General features: G+C 39.0%; 1 protein-coding gene across 21 annotated transcripts in view; it reads right to left on the reverse strand.

The window, feature by feature from the left end:
- The window catches only part of SVIL (supervillin), a 110,218-nt gene that overhangs the window by 52,967 nt on the left and 34,395 nt on the right, over positions 1-22,856 (reverse strand). For 19 of the 21 annotated variants that reach the window (XM_014944971.1, XM_014944974.1, XM_014944964.1 and 16 more), the window contains exons 2-6: positions 14,651-14,717; positions 9,772-9,863; positions 4,276-4,333; positions 4,002-4,153; positions 2,940-3,624 (exon numbers count right to left, since the gene is read on the reverse strand). In XM_014944971.1, coding sequence (XP_014800457.1) covers positions 2,940-3,624; positions 4,002-4,153; positions 4,276-4,283 — 845 coding nt within the window. In that variant the 5' untranslated portion in view covers positions 4,284-4,333; positions 9,772-9,863; positions 14,651-14,717. Of the gene's footprint in view, positions 1-2,939; positions 3,625-4,001; positions 4,154-4,275; positions 4,334-9,771; positions 9,864-14,650; positions 14,718-17,633; positions 17,710-22,856 lie in introns of those variants that run through there. The other 2 variants (XM_014944960.1, XM_014944973.1) reach the window with 2 other exon arrangements.

Below are 22,856 nucleotides of genomic sequence, written 5' to 3' on the forward strand. Positions count from 1 at the left end.
ACCACCTACTGCCTACACACATATCCAAACAAGAGATCAAATCTTAAGTTTAAACTCTTGGCTGCTGTAAGACCTACACCACATCTTGCTGGGTGCAGATGATTTCCTTCAAAAGATAAGACAGACAGTTAATTGTGGGAAACCTGTTTTACACAAATACTGACCCAAGCCTTGTCCAGAAAGAATCTGAAATTAATGATAATGGAGACAGAAATTTGTATTAAGTTATGACTTATTCGTGCTGCTTTTGCCCCAGTCTCTCATTTGTTATTATGGCATGACTGCAGAGCAGAGAAGTGAAAACCACTATACCACAAATGGGATGGAGTTTAAACTCTGGTATTGTCCTATTGTCAGAACCCACCTGAAAATGCATCCTAGCATTTCATTATCTGGAAACAGAAGACAACCAAGTCTCAAAAATAGAAGACCCTGCAGAACTGGCTCACTTGCCAAACACGGCTGATGTCTCAGTGTTTCACTCAGCATTAGATCTCATACAGACCTATAACTTTTAACAAATGAAAAAGTATGCCCCCATTAAAAACATTGTTTCTTTAATTATTTTTATTTTGCCCAAATTTTGCAGCACCTTTTATTATAAGAAATAGGTAATACCAGAAGTGGCAGATTTAAAAGGAAACAGCTGGAATTTGTGAATGATTTGATAATGCCTTCATCTTGCTCAGTCTGAACTTGTAACTGGCTTAGAGAGCTGCATTAGAAACACACTTGTTAGCTGAAAATGAAAGAGCTTTATAAGGAGACCTGATTTCTCCACATTAAAGGCTAATCTGTGAATGAGAGGACTCAGGTGTCTCTATAGCCAGCACGCTGTTCCACCAGGGCAGCTGCCATCCCACCAATGCTGCCTGCAGCACCGCTTCCTCTGAGTTAGAGATAACCAAAGGCATTTCCCTGTTGAGTGTTTCATTGGTTTCCCCTCACAGAAACAGGGACTAGGATTCCTTTGTAAAACTAAAGAAAATAAACCCCCTTTTTACACTGCAGCAGACACATTCTTGGCTATACAGCTTGATAGGCTACTCTCTTTGCTTTCCTAAGGCTGAAAACTTCATCCCTTCCTTCATCTTATAAAACAAAGAAAACAAGCTGCCAAAAGTCCGTTGCTCCAATATACCTTCCTATCAGTAACTGGATTAGCTAAGAGATTTATCTCGAACTGACCCTTTGAAGACAAGGGATAATATTTTGTAGTATTTGAGTTGAGACTGCTTCAGAGACGAGTTTTTTAGAACCTGGAATAACCTAGCTGGCTTAAGGAGTTCAGTACAACTCCAGTCTCAATCGTATGGATGACCCTGCAATGACTATTTTCCTTACTGTAGTAGCAGAACTGTAAGCTTAGAACAGAAACTAAATATAAGACAGTACTTCCTAAGTACGTTGAGTTACTTTCCCTCTGACATCTTCTTTGAAATTACAATATTCCTTTAAAATGTTGGCTTAATTGGGAGAGTCCAATGATAGCTTATATAGCCACATATCCCTCCAAAAGAAGGTAAGCAGGATTAAAAGTCACCTGAACAATGAAAAACTATGAAAAACATATGAAGAGACTACTACTGGTGTGTCCTGTGTAAGAAAGTGAAACAAAAAAGGCGGCTAAGTATATTTGAGCAGTTTATAGGCATTGTAAATAGATGACTTAATCCACTAGGTGGTTAACCTTTGACGTGGAAGATTGCTTCCTCATTCAAACGTTAAGGTAAGCTGATGACAGTTAACAAGAAAAGGCACAACAAATAAGAATCAAGTTTTGTGATTTCGATGGGAAGGATAAAGAAGTCTAGTCAAGGTAGCTTGTTTCTGGACCTACTGCAAAAAATGCCAAAAAGTGTAAATGGTTCAGTTTATGCCAGTTCATTCGTTTTTTAGGAACAGTCAGCACTGCTCAGCATGATACAAATGTGCTTACAATTAAACTCTCATTATGATTTACATCAGTTTTTAGCTGCAACATTTTAGCTTATGTTACTACAGTTATTATTTTCCATCTATTATTTTCCATCTATCCACCTGCCCAGAAATTGAAGAATCACAATTAGAGAAAACCATACTTTCAAAAAAATTCTTAGTCACACATTGTTCTCAGTCACCATAACACTTTGACAGTCTGTTTTTGCACTAGAGTTTGAAACTACAATGTGAAATTATTGAAAATGCTTGTTTTTTGTTTTTTTTTTCCTTCTGGTAGAGTCTGGTTACCCTATTACTCATGTAAATTTGTCAAATCTTAAGTAATTCAGCATACCATGAGGGAGGCTACATTTTCCATAACTCTCTCTTTTGCCTTTTCACACACATACCCTGATATTATCTGAAAGATTACCTATCAATTCAAAAGAGTTTTTACGCTTTCACAGAAGGGAAACAAATGAACTACTATGTCAATTCTCAGCTTTTAACTCTGAGACCTGTTTTATTTTGGCAAAAGCTGTCATGAAACTATTCAAATCTTCATTGAGAAACAACTTGCTTTCACTTGGAAACCCCCACTCAAACAATTACAGGATACAGAGGGAAAAAGTTAAAAGGCTTGCTCTGCTCTAACAAGTTATGAAAAAAAGAGCAAATTTAGAACCATAACTGCTTCAATTTCTAGTTTGTGTAAATACCTTAAATATCAGTTATTCCACTCCCCCTACAAATGACCTAATTTTAGCATAAATTCTATGTACAGTATAAAGTGAAACCAAGGCTATATCTAATCATGGAAATAGATACCCACTTCCTTGCATCAGAAACACGATGTGATTCAATAAACCCAACCAATCCAGCCTGAGACATCCAAAGGCGCCAAATAAATTCTTCAAGGGTAATAGATACATTCACAGTGTAGACGCTGCTGCGTCTACAGAAGTTGATTAAGATAAAGGAATGTACTGTATAAACAAACAAATAAAAATCATGCTTACCTTTGCCTGATGTTACTGTGCAAGGGCTGGTCATTCTGCAAATGGATTGGTGACGCTGCCCGCTTTGGTGAAGAAAGGGACTCTCTGGGGGTTTGCTTTGGTGATATTGGCACTTCATTATAGGAGGAAGATTCTCGTCCAGAAAGAGTAAGGGAGACAGAACTATCCAAGGTTGCTGAAGGTTCAGAAGCCTGTCTAATGGCACTGTCATCATCTGCTTTTCTATCACTCTTCTCATTTGAAAGGTCTTCTTTATCTGGAACACCATCTTTTTCACGGCTGGAGTACTCTTTGGATTCAGAAATCACACTCTTTGCCTCCTTTGTCTCAGTCCTGGACAAATACAGAGAGCCAGAGTCCTTGTTTTCATCATCTTGCCTTTCACTTTTCACTCCCTTTCTTTCCAAGCTGTCGGGATCTTTCCTTGCCCGCGTATATCTGGATGAGTAGTCAGAATCCAAATCAGAATCAAGAGATAATCCGTATTTTTCTGCCAGCTGGCGTCGCCTCTCTGCCTTGTACCTAGCTATTCTTTCTGCTTTTGACTCCAGCTCCTGGACATCCATGTTGCCTGTACTATACAAGGGCTCTGTATTACCTCCTGTGATTTCTGCTCGGTATCTGGATGATCTGGGCTGTTTTTCTACAGAAGAATCTGAAGTTTCCTCCTCTTCATTTGATCTTCCTGTCAAAAGTACAACATATATGAGCAAGTCCATCCCAGAACTCCAAGTATCCTACCCACCGTTCACATTGAGTGATAATCAAAGTGTACTAGTGACTGCACAGACACATTATACGTTTGCACTTATGTCTCCAAAAGCACATACAAATGATTCAGAAATGTGTATTAGTCATTCCTTAAGAGTCTCATATCAAATTATTGTTCGTCTAAAACAATATGGATAACCAACCCTTTTCAAATAAGACAACTGGAGAATCAAAAGGCAAGTTAAAAATACCCCGACCAAAGCTCTCCTATAAAACTCTTCTCCATGTAGTACTGAACAAATGATAGGGTAGCAAACATGAAGTAACTAAGAAATGCAAGATAATGCTTACCTAAATGGGGACTGTATGGATCAGTTGCCCGCATATATCTTGGTGTATCTTCCTCTAGTAAGCGGTGTGTGACTGATCCTGGGCAGTTTTGTAGAAGCATGGGTTGTGTATCATTTTCAATTCCCTCTAAGCGTCTAGCTATTCTCTCTTTTCTGAAAAAGATGTGAAAACCTTGAAATCAGGCATCTTTGAAGATTTGAGGGGAGAGTTTCTAAGAGGAAAAAACAAAACAAGCTGTGTGTTTTGTTTTACGGGCCGAAGACTTTTTTTTTACCTTTTCATTTCCAAAAAATCTTGGTTGTTTGGTTCAAACAGTTTTCTTAATTCTGAAACTGAGACAACAAAAGATTATACAGTTTATAAGCTACTAGACTCACAGAAACTTGCTAAAATGCTTTAGAATAAGAAGGAATAGTTGAATAAAGTGAAGAGGTTTGAAATAGTTTTTGTCGAGGAACAAGCATTTTCCTCCTGTTTTCCTCGTTTATTAAGCTTAGGTTGTCTAAAGTGCATTAGGCACATTGGTGTAAACATCAAGAAGTCCTCCCCTACCAGTACTTCCAGGCTAAGCTAGAATCCGCTATGCCATCCTAGCAGATGTCAAGATCTAGTATAAACAGGGCAAGTTGTATTTTGAATAGGTGAGGTCAAGCTTACACGCTATAGTAACCTGTTTCAAAGTTGGGCAGTATGGAATTACTGCTTATCCTGTCTACACAAAGGTTGGGAACTGACTATGTTTAAAGAGAAAGAGTGTCCCCTATTCCTTACTTTCCTCCACTCCCTTACATCGAGCAGATTCCAAGAATCCCAGTGACTCATGGAGTGAAAATTACCATGTACCCTCATGATATTCCTGCATGGTTAATCACTTTTTACTTTGCCACTTTTCCTTGGTAGTTTTAATTGGACATACGTCCCTTCTCTCCCCCTAAACTGTGTGGTGGTGTTATGTGCTAGTCGACAGCTGTCACCGTTCACAACAGCAGGCATGACAGATGAAGTAATCCCTATATATACACATATGTGCACAGTTAGCAGTGATGTTTGCAAACCACACTGGAGCACCGAGTGCTTCATAAACAAGAGTGGCATGACTTCTTACCACCAGAAAGAGAAACCATCCAGGTTATCAAAGGAGGGGAGGCAGTGTGTGCCTAACAACCGCCTTGCACACATAAACCCTCATATCATTGCCTTGGCAAAGATGTGGTGCTAAAAGCTGTGTGTGCCTTTTTCTAATGCAATACACCTCTGGGGTTCTATTCCTATTGACCCAGAGTTCAAAAGTTAAAGTAAGCTATAGCCTACAGCCTGTGAAATCAGCCCTAGATCACCATCACAAAAGCCTGATGAGTCAAGTGTCTAGTAGAAATGTTCCACACCACTGCAGATGTAAATCCATCACCTTTTTTCCCTACCAGACTTCATTGCTCTAGATACTTAGAGGATAAATATTATTCAAACACCACCCTTTTATACATCTGATGCACCTTCTCTCCCTTTCCTCTACTGCAAGAACTTACATGTACAGCTCAGTCAGAGTTTCAGATTTGCTGAGAAATATCAAGGAAGTTTGCTGCAGTCAATACCAGTGCTCCTACCTCTCAGATACAGATAGATACTATTGATGTTGGCTGTCGTATCAACCTTACATGCTGAAAAGCCACTAGGACTCCAGGTAAAATGTTCTGGATCAGCAAGAATGAATGTATTCTGATCATGACTACTCAGAGAAGCATTATGAATGAGGTATGAATATAGTGTCTGAGGCTACAGATGAGTGCCTACTAAGAATGTATGATTAATCAACTGGGCCACCCTCCAAAACAGCTCCTTCAGTCTACATTTTTACAGAAAGCAGACTAAAGCTATACACTTAAATTTCTCAAGCCAGGTTAGCTCAGATTGTGATCATGCCATGGAAAAACATCTAATACATACACATTTGATTCAACTAGCAGTGCAGAGTAGCTAAGTATGCAGCTACTTCACAGTGCTAATTCATGGGACACCTCTTCCATGCCTAGTTTCAGCATCTTCAGCAAAGAATATGTTGTTGATGAGGTTGACAGTGTAAGAGACCCAGTGAAAGTCAGCAAGCTCCAGGAACAATCTCTGGAGATGGATGGGAACTGGACTTGGGCAATGCAAAATGTGCATCTTGAACCAACACCAATGCAAAGATGAGCCCTTACATTGTGTTTTCATTGACTTTTCTCTCAATGCACGAGCAGTTCCTGCTGCTGCCCTGCCTCCTCAAGCTGTGCAAGCAGTGGAACTGTTATTAAACAGAGAACTTATCCACATGAAACCAGTCTTAATCTCACATTCACACCAAAGGAAATGATTTCTCATAAATACTTTGCTCTCACCTCTGCCAAACCTACTTCTGTTTAAGTTTGTTCCTGTGGCTATTGGAGCTTTTCTGTTCCATCTGTCAGCTATACATACATAAAATGGTCAAAACAAACCCGTAATTTTTCTGCCACTTCAGACAAGTCAAAGGCCTCCACAACTCACAGTTAATAAAACCACATTCCATCGAAATCCTGATCTTTTTTCTCCCTAGTCACCAATTTATACAGTCCCTAAAACCATCATCAGACAACAGGTCTTTCACACAGCTTTAGTAAAGCTCTAAAGCATAGCTTCATATACTAAAGTCTTCTCCTTTTTTTCCCCCAAAAAAGGAAACTTGACTATAAGACGTCCATATACAAAAAATGTGGAACATCCGAAGAACTCCCAGCAGCATTAGCTCAACACCCCTTGCTACGTGTTAGCTGAAGTTCCAGAGATTCTACTACCGCTTTGCAGTCCTAAAAAGAGCACTGGCCTCATGAAGCATCTCTCCAACACCTTCCCAAACAAGATGAGACAAAAATAGCATGGGACTACTCTATGCTGCCTTACACTTTTTCCACACTTGAGATTCCAGACAGTAATTTCAGCTAGGTTGGCCAACATCTGCAGAGCTTTTTTGTGAAAGCAGTTTCAGCAATATTCTTCTTCTGGAGAGGTGGGAAAGAGAAGAACAAGAAAGTGCAAAAAAAAAATAAAAAATATTAGAATGCATGAAGTATTCTATTCCACTGACTTCTTTTCGCTGAATAGCATGAAGTCTTCTATTCCACTGACTTCTTTTCGCTGAATAAAATATTTGACTTCAAAACAAGAAAGACATTTGAAGAAATTTCACTGGACACTGGTCATTCACTGGACATTTCAAAGGACACTAGTTGGCCCTTGCAAGCTTCGGTGATTGGGTTTCTCTGTTTCAGTTTGAAATTTGAATATATTGGTTTCCAATTTTCCATCTGTTCATAGGATGTTCTTCCACACGACCAGTAGAAACTATTTTCAGTTTGAAATTTGAATATATTGGTGCCAATTTCCCATCTGTTCATGGGATGTTCTTCCACACGACCAGTAGAAACTATACCATTGCAAAGACACCCATAACAGCATTAAAGAATAACAACACTTCAACCTAAAAGACAGCACAAACATCTGATTCAGCACACAAGAAAAGACTAAGAAGCTTAAAATAATTAATTTCACAGTAAAAGCTCCTTATCTAAGCTACTTCATGCCAACATACTTTGTAAGCGCTGTTGGTCAGTATAGTTAAGGGCAACAGGAAGAACAGCCACAGTTCAGGAACAGCCCTGAACTTCAGGTTATTTCAGGATGTTGAATAGGATGCTATGGTAGGATACCCTGTCAGGTAGACTGTCAAGAGGCATCTTAATTTTGGTAACTGTAGACTTTCTGAACAGAATTCACCTTACAATAACAGCATTTAACAAAAGCAGTATTTTTTCATGTCTTGTCCCAGAATAAAACCCCAAAAGTACATTTGGAGTGCACTTCATAAAAATGTTTAAAAATATCCCCAAATTAAGGTGAAATTCTTATAAAATTCAGAAATCTTTCAGAAACTTTTGTTACAGTATGCAAACGTGCTTTTGCTGAAAGCCCTCTCTGGTAACAGCCGAGGGGATACGCGTGGATAAAGTTACAGACAAGTAACAGCAGTTTTATTTTTAAAATACAGAAGCTGTAAAAACTAAATCAAGCCTTCCAAAAGTCCCTAGTAGAGAGTGAGCACATACATTTGTGAAGCCTCAGTAGATGTGAATCAAAAGTTCAGTGACAGAAGTGTAACTTCTCAGAGATGGTAAATAACCATCGCAATGCAGGAACATACATTCTCATTTTGAGGAAAATTTAACACAATAGTGAAGCTTACCAGCTTCTTTCCTACCTCCTCCTCTCACTTGGAAAGATGATGGTCTACAAAACCAGCTGGAGAAGCATTTATCTTGTGTTTATGCTAGCAGAGGCATACTGACATGTTCAATGCTTAACTGCAGGCAGCAATGTGCGAGACCTAAGTTAAAGTCTTTGAACCTCAGTTCAGTCTGTACCAGTTGAAAATTAAATGTATTCCACTGATTTTCCAACATGAGCAAAGCCGGATCAAAGTAAGGCCCTAGGTGAGACGAATCACCTCAATTTTCAGAAAGTGTTGGGCTTCAAGTAGTTCCCTCAGCTCCCACTGCTGACTGTAACCATCAGCTTCCGCTGCTAACTTTTTCTTAAAGTCTGGTACACACCAAACCCGATGTCTTTATTACAAAATTAATTTCTTAGGAAACAGAGACATCTTGGAATAGCAATTAATTCACTGAGAACCAACTTACAGAGAAGGTTTCTCGAGTGAAGGCACTCAAAATTAACTTGTTGGCCAGCATGACTGTAGGGTGAAGTATATGGAATAATGAGGGACTATGTATTCTTATTGACTAGTGCTCTGAGGAAGTCTGCATTGTATACATGCATATCACTCTTTTCCATCGTGTCAATGAAGTGTCTTTCCAAGCATCTGTAATGATTATATTATAAAAGCAAGAACATCATTTAAATCTTATGCTGGAATAAGGGCTCCTTTCAAAAGGAACTGTGCAACAAATGACATTAAAAGAGCAAGCCAGTTCCTTTATGTTGGAATTAATGCATCTAACCTTGTAGTTTGTCTGAAAAGGGTAAAAATACCATCAGAAGAGACACACACACAATTTTAATCAAAGTTCTGAGATCCACAGCATCCCTGAGTGAAGAGACACCTTTATGCCAGTTACACATAGTTCTTCAGTCAAATGTCACACTTTACTGGTCAAGAACTATTTCCAAGCAGATTGTGATTTCCTCTAAATAATTCAAGAGGATTAATTCTTGCTTTTACTTCAACTGTGACAAAAGGTAAAGATGGAACTGCTGTTTTCTTCCTAAGTTATTCAGACTAAGACAGAAGTTTTAAAAAAACCCCAAAGCCCATAGGCAGTGCAGGTCCTTCAGCATTCAAGACTAAAATTCAGTGTGTAGTCAGCTGGTCACACAAGTACAGTGGTTCTATCAGCCACCAAAGGGGACTGTAAAAAGCTATGACTACAAGACAAGTCAAAACCTTTGAATTCAGTATGAATCTAACTGTACAAAGAAACCTCTCAATTTTTGAATTTCAACTATTTCTTAGCCTACTGAAAACTAGATAAACAGAGCTGAAGTTTATGAAGCAGGGATGTAACGAGCCCTTGTAGAAGAGCACTGGTTCACCCCCTATGCATACTTCACAGGGAAAAGAAAACTCATTTACAAAACATCTGTGCCTAAGTGATTTTAATTGTGCCTTGCACTTGCATAGACTAAACTTCACATGCTGTTAAATTACTGCTTGTGTTCATAATGTGATTCCCTTACATACCTTTTGGAAGTACTGCTAAGAGATTAGCATCAATATCCTTTGTACTGTTTGCAAGTTCTTCCTTATCTTCAAATGAGAACTCCTTCTGAAAACTGAAAGCAACATCTGGTTTACAAAACTGTGGATGTTTATGCTACAAATCAAATAAAGTCAAGATGTAACCAATTTACTGCAAGACAGTCTAACAGAAATATCAAATAAAATATTTTCCACAAGAACAAAATAAGAAATAATCCCAAGAAACTCACAAAGCCAAACCTAACATAATTTTAAACTTGTTTGGAACTGACTGTGACACATTTTTGCATTAAATTACTGACCAGAGACTACCTTCAAAATGCTCACATTTGAAATAATGTATATAGAATGATTCTCTATAAATATTAAAACATATTTCATCAAATGAAGTACTGTATGTACAATCCACCTAGAAGCCTTCTGTATGACTGCCCGATTGTTACTGCACTGACCTCTGGATCTTATATGACTTATAATACACTAATATGAGCAGCAGATCATTTAGTTTTATACCTTGTCTTTTCAAAAAAGCAAAAGTGCACATTTAGATGAGACAAAGTAATTCTTTAAATATGTTCATTAAATATAAAAAAAATTAACTGTAAAATGTAGCTGTCATAATGGGGTACAGTAGATACTGTCTATGGAGACTTTTTGGAGGAAACGTTGCTCCTTATGGGTAAACAAAGTGAGAAGATTTTTATCTCCAATTCCTAAAAATAGAGAGAACTGCTATACTCTGTCATTGTGACTTCTAAACTATCCCAAACACGCATAAGAAAACTTAGATGTCTTAAAACCTTTAGTAAACTGTGTAGACAGGTGTAACAGATACAAATCCCCACAGTGACCCCAGGCTCTTCATTTTGCCACGGCAGTGATGTACCATAAGATTTATGGTCATTCTGATAAGACAAACTGCACAGCCTTACTGTTGGAAAATCCTTCCTTAGGACAGGTTTCAAATGGCTTTTTAAATAATTGAATACCCTTTCAGAACGTGTATTTGGTTAGAAAAGAAAAAACAGTAAAATATATATATATATTCTGTACTCGCTATTCCAAAAGAACATTTCTCATTGAGAAGAGTTTTAACTAATAACATTTTACATGAACTCCAAGAAGTATTTGCTTCTTTATCATTTATAAATAATATCACTTTGTAAGATGACATTGAAGAGAGAATAAAACCAGTGAAATGACAATAAAGAAACTGGGCTGTGTCACACTCAGGCACCATGCCACCTGCTGCAAATCGTCTCCAACAACTGCACTTACTGAAATTATTCCAGGTGCTGCCAAGAAAAGCAATGTCAGTCACTACAGAAAACAGCAAATAGAAGATGAAGAGCTGCAAAAAGCTCTCCATTACAGAAAACTGTGTATCCTCACAGGACAAAAACACTTTAATGGAACTAAGCAAACAACAAAATAAAATTAAGAAAACAGCACACAGCAGCCACAAGCAAATAGGTGCGTGTGTCATCTGAGACGGGACAGACTGAGTTAATTGTCTATTTCTATATGCCTAATTCCACATCGCAAACACTCATGATTCTTCTTAGCCTCACAATATGTTATTTTCTTAAAAGACACAGCTCCTGGAGAACCCCAAGGTGGAGAGATTCCCAGTTTCCATTTGAAAGCAGTTCCTACTCCTTTTGGCTGAAGATGAGTTTGAAAAACATGAATAATATTGGTCTAAGGCTATAAATCAACCCCCAAATTTATTTTGTCAAATCAATTTGATTACTTAAGACTTGTCTCAAAAGCATTGAGGGACTGAGCTCATGACTTCTGAATACATGGGCTTTATTTAGCAGCATCTCCAATTGCTTCCATAACGCTTGTGACAGTGCAGCACCTTAAGTTTCTCTGGGGGAAAGAAACTTAACAGTGGGACTGTGTACAGAAAAGTATTCACTCATACAGCAAAATCCTGTTTAAATTAACTATGCACTAACATTGACAGCTGTGCCTCAGTCCCAGATGAATTTCCAAGGGTAAAATCATACAAAACAAGGACTAGCGCTAGCTGGTTCTAAAAATAATTGTATTATTGGATTGCTTGTGGATCATCAACAAACTTTTAAATACTGTAAATTAGGTAGGTTCATTCCTGTCCCATCTTCCAAACTCCAGGGAGTTCCAGGGACTCCGAAGCCAGAGACCATCTAAACCCAGTCTAAATGTCTTTCACTGGGTTTCCATCCATTTCTTCTTGTGCTGGTGTTGTTGGTTACCTTACTTCTTTTTCTTCACAGAAGTTTTCCACACCTACTGAGCTTCCTCAAGAACATGCTCTCAGTTTCATTGATTATATCTTTTCCTGTTTCAAGTAAAATCTTTTTTGTATATGGTGACCAGAATTGGACAGTCTTTAGGCCAGATCTGGGCCTTAGCAGTGTCTTACCAAAACAGGAATTTTAATAGAGAAAGCATTATTATATGACCAGCCAGATGAATAACAGGATCTACCACACATTTGCCCTTTTATAACTATACTATATTGGTTGCTCAATCCCTTATGAGAAACTAATATGCCAAGGCTTTGCTTTCATCAGTTGCAAGTGACAGAAAAATTTATCAGCCCCCAATGCACAACTGTGCACTTAGTATTATTACATTACATCCCTTTTCTGTTACTCCTCAAGGTCATCCAGTTCTTCCTGTATGTGAGCTCCCTCCTCCTTTGTACTGAGGGTGGCTTCCAGCCTTTGCTCACTGGCAGATTTCATTAAAATTCTTTTAATAACCATAAACTTCTTGAGCTTAACCCCTGTTGGACTACATGGCATCACAGGTTATCTGCTTTGGAAAAGTCCCTACACAGTTTCCGCAATGCCTTCATTTTCTATTTCCCTCTGGACAGACTGTCAACTTTTATTTACTTACTTATTTTTAAATTATTAAATATTTTCCTATACTATTTCATCCACAGTGGAGGAGTTTTCCCTCTTCAGAGGGAAATTTTTGTTCTCTCTCACAAATCTGCAGGTTGCATTGCCTGTCTTAAATATTTGCACATTACAAACACAAAATTTTTTAAAGTGATGTATCAAATACATTGCTTTCACTTGCACAGAGAATTCAGAGCACCACTCTGAAGATGATACATTCAAGCCAAAAAATTGGGTATTTATAGAGACATATATAAAATTCATTCTAAAAATGACAGTAGGCATATTTAGGACATCTCACAGTATTCAATAAGAACATTCATTAGGAATTTAAATTGAGTTGGAATGATGCTAAATCAATTCCAAATAGTGAAAAAAAATATATTTCAGAAGTTTGCAAGAATTCTTTCTTCTTAAAGCCCCTGTTAAATCTGGATACTGAAAGAGCAATGTCTCCTTTGCTTGCCTGAAATATAGCCTGTGATTCATGAAATGCAATCAACAATGAGGTCCCACAAGTTTGTTTCACACAGGATTTGTGTGTGGTTTGGCCCCGGGTTCCCTACAAACTCATTATTCTCTCCAATTTTCAGCAATTCATATGATTCCTATTAAAATACAGGCAACAATATTTCACAACCTCAAAAGTTTTCTTTAAAAACAATGTATAATGTGGCATTAGTAGAGTATTTGACAGTCTCAGTAGTTACACTGCTCTTGCAACTTCCAAAGTAAGTGTGGGCTGCTTCTATACATCAGGGATTCCAGGCTGAAAACTTCATCTGCTGCTGCAGCAGCAGCATATGGTTTCTAAATAGCTGTCCCACTAACCTAGTTACATGCCCAAAACCAAGGAGAAGTTTTATCCAAATGCCACCGGTAACGCTGCCCTGCCATCTGGATTAGAGCTATGGGATATATGGAGATTGTGTGATTGAAACACGTGCATGAAAATCCACTTGTATACCTGCCAGCTAGGTGTTTGGCTTTCATTTTTCTTCTCTTTTTCTTCCTCCAGGAGAATATCCTTCCCTGGACTCTTAAGTAAAAGGTCTATTCTACAGTCACAACCTTCTCTACTACCCTCATTTCTTCTTTCCTCTACCTGCCTTCCATAACACAATATGTGTAGTACACGTATTCCCTCCATATCTCTACAGTACCAAAGAAACAACACGGCAGGGAATCAGATGCTCTCCAGAAGGTGAGTGTGACTGAAAAGATGCTTGCAGACAGGAGCCTGGGTGCCTAAGGCTGCTGGATTCTTGTGCAACTGAGCCAACAAAAGAGCTGGTTGCTGGGGCAAGAGTCAGTTCCCAACGCCCTGACCTCCTCTCCGTGCTGTTATGAATGAGTCCAGCGAGCACAAAGGACCAAAAAGCAGTCAGAGTAAGGATGGGAACAGAGAGGGAACGTGACTTGCCACCTTGCTTAACTGTGAACTGTATCCCCACACTCAGCTTTGTGGACCCATCTCCTAAGACTGCAGGCACAAGGCAGCACGGCCCTGCAAGGAAGCAGCAGTAACGTTACTTCTTCATTCATCTCTGCAGTGTCCCCCTCCCATGTGCTGACAAAGCTCTCTGCACAGCCGTATAATTAATTCACCCACTTCAGCCACTTCCTTTTTCAGACAGATCAGTTTTCCAAGCTGGTTCACTAAATGTCTGCACTCTGTATGTGCCATGGAAGGAAACATGGGCATTGCAGTGGCAGGAGGCTCAGTGCAGAGTGGGACTCTTCCCTTAGCGATGCCAGCTATACATTTTCACATTATTTAGGACACAGTTGGTGTTTTAAATACCTATTCAGAGCATCTGCTTTATGCCACAGCTTGGTCCTGCAAGAGGACCAATAATCATTTTCCCCGACAAAAGAATAAACACAGATTCAAGCAACGACTGCAAGTTACAATTGTGCAACCCAGTCATCTTCACTGGGCAGGAAAAACTTGACCTTACCTTAACGCTCTCTTCCTGTGGAGCAATCGCGAAGGTTTAAATCTGATTGAGTTTTCTTTGTCAAAATCTGTGAAATGAAAAAAACCACACCATCGTGAAGATCCTTTAATAAATGGGGAACTTTTAGAAAACTAGGTTACAGTGTCCAGTTGCAGTCCTTTTCCACTGGAAAAGACTGTACAAAGGCCTTGCCTTGAGTGAAAGGAGCATAAGGTGGCATGTCCACGATGGTGATAAACCAAAATCTTGCAAAAATGAGTACAGACAGTAAACACAACAAAAGCATCAACCCTTTATGGAACTGCCATGCTCAAATCCCAGTATTCATAACACAGCACTGCAGCCTGGGACTATCATTTAAACTCCTTGACTCAGTTTCCCAGCTTATAAAATGGGTGGTAGACATGTTTGTGAATCAATCTGCAAATGAGAAATGCTGCAAGCAGCAAGAGCCTTTTTGGCTGAGCCGAGCAATACTATAAAAACTGCATATTCACTGCAGAAGTCGGAGATGCCCAGCTGAGGATCTGTTGCAACAACAGTATTACACTATCCATGACATAAATATTTCTGAAGGTTTTCTACTGCTTGGAAGCTTTTGTTTCTTTCTGAATAGCCTTAGAACATGCTTATTTGCAGAAAGAAACAGGTGTTTACACTGAGAGCAAAACTGTGTTAGATGCAGCCTTAAATTCAAAAAAGTACGTATGACAAAGCAACTAGTTCCCAAACCCTTTGTGAACCATAACAAGCAATGGGCAATCTCCCCTCTCTCCCCCCAGATTTAACATTTTCATTTCTCCAGTCAAGAGCACCATTACAGGGTCTAATCAATGACCAGTGGCAACAGGGACCAGTGCTCCAAGTACGGGCTCCCTCCATTCAACAATGAGGATGCTATTAAAAGACCTTTGAGAACTGCTGGCCAGGGAGCAGGGGAGCACCTTGAAAAACACATGAAGCTACTAATAATTTACTCCCAATGGGAAAATTACCTTCTGTCCCCATCCACATTAAGTCAACTACCCCAAGTCCCTAAATTAATAAACAGTTGTTCACTGACACAGTGTTCACTTTATTTTTTCAGAGATAGACCTGAATATTACCTAACCTGGACTTTAGAACAATTCAAAAGCAGCAACATCCCTTTTACTCCATCTCAGAGCTGAGATTCAACTATTTCAAAAAAGAGCTAAGCGGTAAAAAATATTTTCTGCTTGTACAAAATATTTTAAAATCTAGGTGGCATGTTTCTTATTTTTGCAGAAATGGTTTAATAAAACTTATAGCTGACAACAAATTTAGAGAATGTATCTTTTGTCTATGCCTTTCAAAACTTTTCACCCTTCTCCTCTCTTCCACTTCTTTCTGCCACATCTCCAGGTGAATAGATTTTAAATAAAAGAAAAACTACTATTTTAACAGCTTGATAAAGCTGCTTAAAATGTGCAAAAAGGCATTTTTTAGGCATCTGCTACAAGTCACTGCAGATCTTAAGCAGCTTTGCTAATAGCATTCTTCAGCTTTAATAGCCAACTTTTTCCTGGTTTTGTTAACATTCATTTTCTCTTTCCAAGAAAATGGAGAATAAAGCACACAGATTACACAGAAACATCTTGTTAGACCAAAACAGAATATTTTAAGAAAAACAGTACAAATGCTATATAAATCATTATATTTTACACTACAACATTAAAATAATAGTCCATACCATAAGTATCCTCTAAAATGGCCAGATTTACATTGCTGTGAGAAGAGTATGCAGTAACTTTAAAAGCCCAGCTCAGTATCAGCTTAGCTAATCAGAACCAGGCATATCTTAAATTTATAGCTGTTCTAAAGGGATATAACCCATCCTATAGTTTCTGGCACTAAAACAGCTGTCCACCATGAAAACCACAAGTAGACCACAGAGAAATTCTCCCTACCCTAGCTAAAACTGGAGAGGGGAGATGAGAAGGCAAGAAAGTGGCTTTTATTGCTTTGCTGGGAGAAGGGAGGGAGAAGGGCTGCTAAGAAGGGGCACACAAGCCGGTCTGACTCTTCCTACTCATTACGTACATTCAGTAACATAGCACATCTAAAATGCCTCAAAAACACCTTAAAATTTTGCTATATTTCATAGGGGCAAACTCCTCTTCACCCTCCCCCAACCACAGAAAACACAAACAGATAATTATATTCTGTTACACAGTTTTGATATTTTATGTATTTCCTCCTGTTCAAATTAAACCCCATGTGGGAGGATTAAAGTCCAATAAAACTTACTTACTACAATATGGAAGTCTTAAAATTAAATACAAACACAGGAAAAAAAGTAAAACAACTCTGCTTGAAAAGAAAATAAATATATCCACAAGAGAAACAGTTTAAAGCAGCCCTAATTCAATGGATAATTTAAAGGAAAAAAACCTACCCTCACAGTACTGATACACAGAAGGAAAATCTCTGCAACAGCATTTTGTTCCTACTTTCACTAAAGAATTCTAAACATGCTCATAACCACATTAAAACAATTTTAAATATTTGTATTGAAAATTAAGAATATATTTACCAAAGTGTAAATCAAACTTGCTCACAAGTTTAACCATTTGTTCAGCCTAGTCCCTCTCCCTCTTAGGTAAAAACTATCCGATAAAACCACTGTCCATAGTTTAATACATAAGAAATTTAAAATGCTGAATATATATTAAAAAAAGAAGGAGATGCAACCTTTCAGTGTTACTTAGTATATTTAAAGGCCCTAAGTCGGTGGCAAGCTAAGCTAATTAAAAGATCCATCTAATCGGATCTTTCAAAAGTGTCCTTTAGGAAATAATGAAATAGCCTAGGTGACTAACTGCATACTGATTGCTAAAGTAGCTAATGTAGCTGCAGAAGATCCAGTCAAACAATATTTACACATGCATATATATATATATACAAGAGAGATTAAACACACACAAATAAACTGCATTTTCTTCTATCTACGTGGAACTCTTACCTTGCTCCTCAGAGTATTTAACATTTCCCAAATAGCTGGAAATCCAAGGATTTCTGAACATGGTTGCACAAACAAAGGATTCGGCAAAGAGAAACTACAACAGCAGCTAATTCTCAACCAGCCACAGCCCTAGGCCTGTCTTAGCAATATCGTGTAGAGATTTTTCATAGCACAGGACTGGAGCTGTCAGGCTATCGCGTCCCAGGGAGTACAGTAAATGCATAGCAATAGGCTGCAAGCTGGAGCAGCTCAAGCCAGTAATCAGATTACAAACAGAAATTAGGCACATGAATGCTAAAACAGATTGGGCAATAGTGATTGGGAGATTTATAATATTACCACTTCAAAGATCCAGCCAAATCACATATTATATTCCTGCAAAATGAATACGAAACCCCTAAATCCTCATATAAATGAAAAAAAAAAAAAAAAGAAGAAAAGAAAAAAACAGAAAAGAACTCCAAGAAGAGGAATAATTCCTTCCTATCTCTAATCAGGATAAACTGCAATGCTTGCTTAAGAAAAAGAGCATCCAGGCTGCCAAAAAATGGACTCTGTTAATCATATCATTATGCTAAACGTTTTGCCTAACTATTAGTTGGAACGTTTAAAACAGACAAGATTTATGGATAACATATGAGCAAAATTACTGGTGGGGGTGGGGATTTAAGAACAAGACACCACAGCTCCAAATATTTTAATTTGAGACAGAAGGTGTAAAACTGCAGAAAAGTACTGTCTAGCTACCATATTTTTTTATTAAACAGATTTGATGGATTTGGGATTGAAGAGTGGGAACATTTTGAAAGTCTAGAAGTATTTGTTCAAAATGGTGCAATAGCCCTGGCTCAGTCTTCCACAAAGAACTACCTGATGATCTAACACACGCACACAAAAAGAAGCTTTAAATATGGGACTGAATGAAGTCCATGCACTTAACCCCACCCAACCAAAGGCAGTAACTGCCTACTAGCTTCCCTCCAACAGACTTCCTACCTTCAAAAAGATTTCTAGTAGTATCAGTAGAAAACTCACCACAAGGCTGGGGCTGCCAGGACCACGAAAAGATAGACTAGAAACACAAGACTGAAGCTCTTGACTTTTCTTGCCTGTTTTTATGATACCTGGTACAACAGGATCCATACTGGGAACCTCCATGTACAGGCAAAATATAAGCAATGATGCTGTGAAAGAGACTGCTTAATCCCTAGTGAAAAATATAATCTGCCAAAAATCTATTAATTTCTGTTGGCTCACCATGAAGTTGTATTTAGTCTGTCAAGGTCACCAAAGCACAGCTTTTCATGCTAGCAAGTTCTTACAATGGATAGAAGAATATGCACTCCATCTTGTCCAGTGCCTCTGATATTTGTATTCATTTATTTATTTTTAAACACGACTAATGTTGGACTCACTTTAACCAAATCACCTTTTACTAGCTGATCTTTCAACAGCACAGAGCACCCTGGAACAAGAGTCACCCAGCACATGGAACACAGCATTGAAGCCTCTGACTAACCCAGTAATATCCTCGGTTCAGAAATATCTGATGGTGTCCACCACATTTTTTTCTTTGCTTGTAACCATACTGGCTCTCATGTTTAATTCTACCCACTTCACAGCACTACCCATAGAACACAAACTGAACACTGCGTTGCTCTCTTGACCAGCTGTGAAAGCCCCCAGGTACTGGAGCCTAGTAAATACAAAAGCAGTAACAAAAAATGGATTCTATCAACACTGGTCCAAACTTGCCATTAACCTGAAAATCCACTTTATGGCCTAGACATAAGTGGAGGTGTACTCAAAAGACAAAAAAAAAGCAATGCAGAAATAATAAAGAAGCTGCAGGTAACAGCTAACAGGGAGCTTCTGGACTAGTGTCTGTGTGGGTGTATCAATAAAAGACAGGCCCAGTTCTGAAAAGGTCCCTTCCTTCCACAAACACTGCTTGTGTGAAGACTGCTTACTTGATCTTGTGAATAGAGGTGTAACTCATCTGGTACACAGTAAAGGAACTGTTTCTCATAAAGCGCAGATAAATAACACTCATTTGACAAATCTCGTGGCTGCAGCCTTTAGCAAGGTTGAAGGAGAAGTTAGACTTGACAGCTGAGCTGACGCAATAGCTCACGGCTGCCAAAACAGACAATCCTACCTGTTTCTGTGGGTCCTCTGCTTCCCTAGTGACCCAGTCAGATGACTAAACTGGTAGTAAACATTCTCTTTTAGTTTTGCTGTGTATGCTTTTCAGGAGGTGCCAGAACCAAGAAAAAGGCACAGGATCAACCAAGAAAAAGGCACAGGATCTTGTAATCAGGAAAGGGATCAACCCTTCCGGCTAACAAAAGACGTGAGCTCAGCTTGATTGTCATCACTGTGTCTGGTGATACCCGTACAACAGAGAAGGAAAGGTGTGTTTGTATTTGTGGAGGGAGGAGACAGGCCCAAAGCTCCCACATTACTCTGCTGTACATCATCTCCAACATCATTTTGTCCTCAGCACCCCTCTGGTGAACAAGGTACAGAAGGTAAAGTGCACAGAGCTGCAGAAAAACTCTAGAGTGCCATTCACAAATGTGAATTTGGAATGTGAGTTTGGAAACAGTAGGTTTAAGAGCAAGTCTTTCCCAGAACAAAAGAAATCCATCTCCAAATACTTGATGAGGGAAGGAGGAAGAGTATTTTGACCTTCAAGGCGATCCAGTCTCCAGGACCTGGAAGTATGCTCAGCCAAACTATGTTATCAAGGCTGGGTTACAAATCGGTAGTAGTGTTCTTGTCCTGCTCTGCCATCAGTAATTCTTGAGTATTAGCAGCCTCCAACATAAGCAAACAAAGAGAGAACAACAGTTCAGCCGTTAGAAAGGGGGGCAAGCCCAGCTGGAAGTTGTGTTTGCAGTCATCTGGGCAAAGAGCTAGAGGTTAAGCATGCATACACTTCAAATCTGAGACTGCTCATGAAAGACCAGCTGGCAGCTAAATGTTGTTCTGAAGCTTCCCACAGGAAGAGAAGGAAAATATATTCCTTTTGTCTGGCAAAACTAATCACTGTAATCAAAGCTGGAGTTTAAACGGCTTGCAAAACTGTTCCCAACTTACAGGACTGCCAACCCCAAAGCACTGAAGAATTATGAATCAGGTCCCACCAAGATCAAATCTTTTTTCTTTCTGAATTTTGATGGCTTGTGAATTTATATTTAGAAGTGTTCCTCTGTGATAAGGAGAACTAGATACTTTGTGTGACTTGCAGTTATCATAAAAACAAAAATCAAAGGCGGCCATGACAGCTGTTTGGAGAAAGCCTAAAAATAATTATATAAAAAAATAATCAAGACTGCAGAGGAAAGAAAACCCACAGTGACTACAAAGAAACTTTCGGCAAATATGCTAGTGAGGTAAACAGGAGTCTGACCAGCATGGAAAACTGTATAAACAAGATGATGAAATTATATTTTCATCTACAATTCATGGGTGGAGGCCTAAAGGAGCTCATGAATTTTATTCCACTGCTGCTCTTCTGGACAACAAGAGTGCCCTTGGAATTCCAAGTCAAAGTGAACTGTGCCAAGATCTGAGATGCTGTGGATGATCGCAGGAATGAAGGTCAGAAGAGAGTGCTAAACCAGACCACTCTCTTCCCTCACTCCATCTGACCTCCCCTCCCAGGCTCCAGGCTACTCGCCCACCCCAAGCCACGCTGTCAGTTTCTGGCAAGTAGGCACGTGTTTCCGAGGACAAGTGGCAAGGCACTAGAAGAGCCTCCTTTTTTTTCAAAATTATTTTCTATTCAATTTTTTTTTCTTTTTTTCAGAAATGTAACAGAAGATTATTTCAGTAGCATAATCACTTAACAGAAAGTTATCATCTCTAGTCCCATTCAAGCATCCTCCTTTGCAAACAAACTACGTACTCTGGGTTGGCAATGCCAGTTAGTTTTCTCTTATCCACCCAAACCCCACGTATGTGGGCAAGCAAGATTCTCATTTCCTAAATGGACACCATGTGTAGAGACTTTTGAACTAGAATAACTTCCTGACACGGTATCAACCCTCCAGTGGGAAGTAAATTTAATCCTCTTCACTTTGGGTTTTTTCCCCCCTACTTTCACTGTGCAACAGTTTTTGAATAATGATCCTAGCAAGATGATTTCTGCTTTTTGGCTAGTGATTATGTTTTGGAAAACTCCTCAAGCAATGCAGTGCTGAAGTTTATCTGCAGTGTACTTTAAGGTGTACAAAGAGATGAAAAAAGCTGATTAGTAAGTGTCATAAAAGGGACAAAGTTTTTTAGGACAAGATGGCAGATGTGTTAAAAGAATATAAATGGTCTTTCTGTACTGCATAATTACTCACGTGCTCTGGGAAAAGGGAGAGCAACAGGTATTTTTCCACACAAACTCTAAAAAGCCTTTTTGTCTCTGGATTACTATTTCAGATTTGAAGAAATCTCACTGAAGTTATTAGTTTTAGCACTCAAAAATCTCCGAAAAGGAGATTTTGGTACCTTTCAATCTTGTAACACATTTTCAGAATAAGGAACATGAAGACAATGTCCCCTGACATTCCTACATCTCATATAGTATAATTAAGGATCTTCAATGTTTTCCTCTTTAGGAGTAGGATCAGTCTAGACTAGCTCCTGAAAGGAAGTTCAAAGGCCACGCACCCCTCTCACATGTGGTAATTAGATATACCAGTGAGGCACATTATCCAAATTGAGTCAGACCTGTTTGTCTGTGGGCCTGAAATGGTAACAGAAGACGTCAGGCGTGCACAAGGCCAGGGATAGGCATGGACTGAGCACATGGCTGGAAACAAGGGATAAGCCAGAAACTCCTGTCCCAGCACTACATACAATTTAAATGATTAAACAGCCCAAGGACTTTGAGGAGACATGGGTTTTTACCTAGCAAAACAATATCTGAGAGTATTTCACATCATGGCTCACTGTAAAGCAGCTGCAGTTCAGACTGTGGAGGCACAGGGTTAGTCACAGCTCTGTGGACATCCTTCACCCAAGTCAAGACACAAGCAGCAGCTTCTTCTTTACTACTGCAGTGCTTGAGAGCTTTGCTGCTGCAACGACCAAGGGCTTAAACCGCCGTTGGGAGACTATCTGCAAAACTCCTGTCCTCCAAACAAGCAGCCAGGATTTCTAGGATAGGACACTGGTTTTGTAGGACACTACATTTGTAGTCTCTTCAGTCTCCAGAAGACCTTC

The sequence above is a fragment of the Calidris pugnax genome, unplaced genomic scaffold, assembly GCF_001431845.1.
Source record: "Calidris pugnax isolate Ruff unplaced genomic scaffold, ASM143184v1 scaffold54, whole genome shotgun sequence".
NCBI classification, from domain to species: Eukaryota; Metazoa; Chordata; class Aves; order Charadriiformes; family Scolopacidae; genus Calidris; species Calidris pugnax.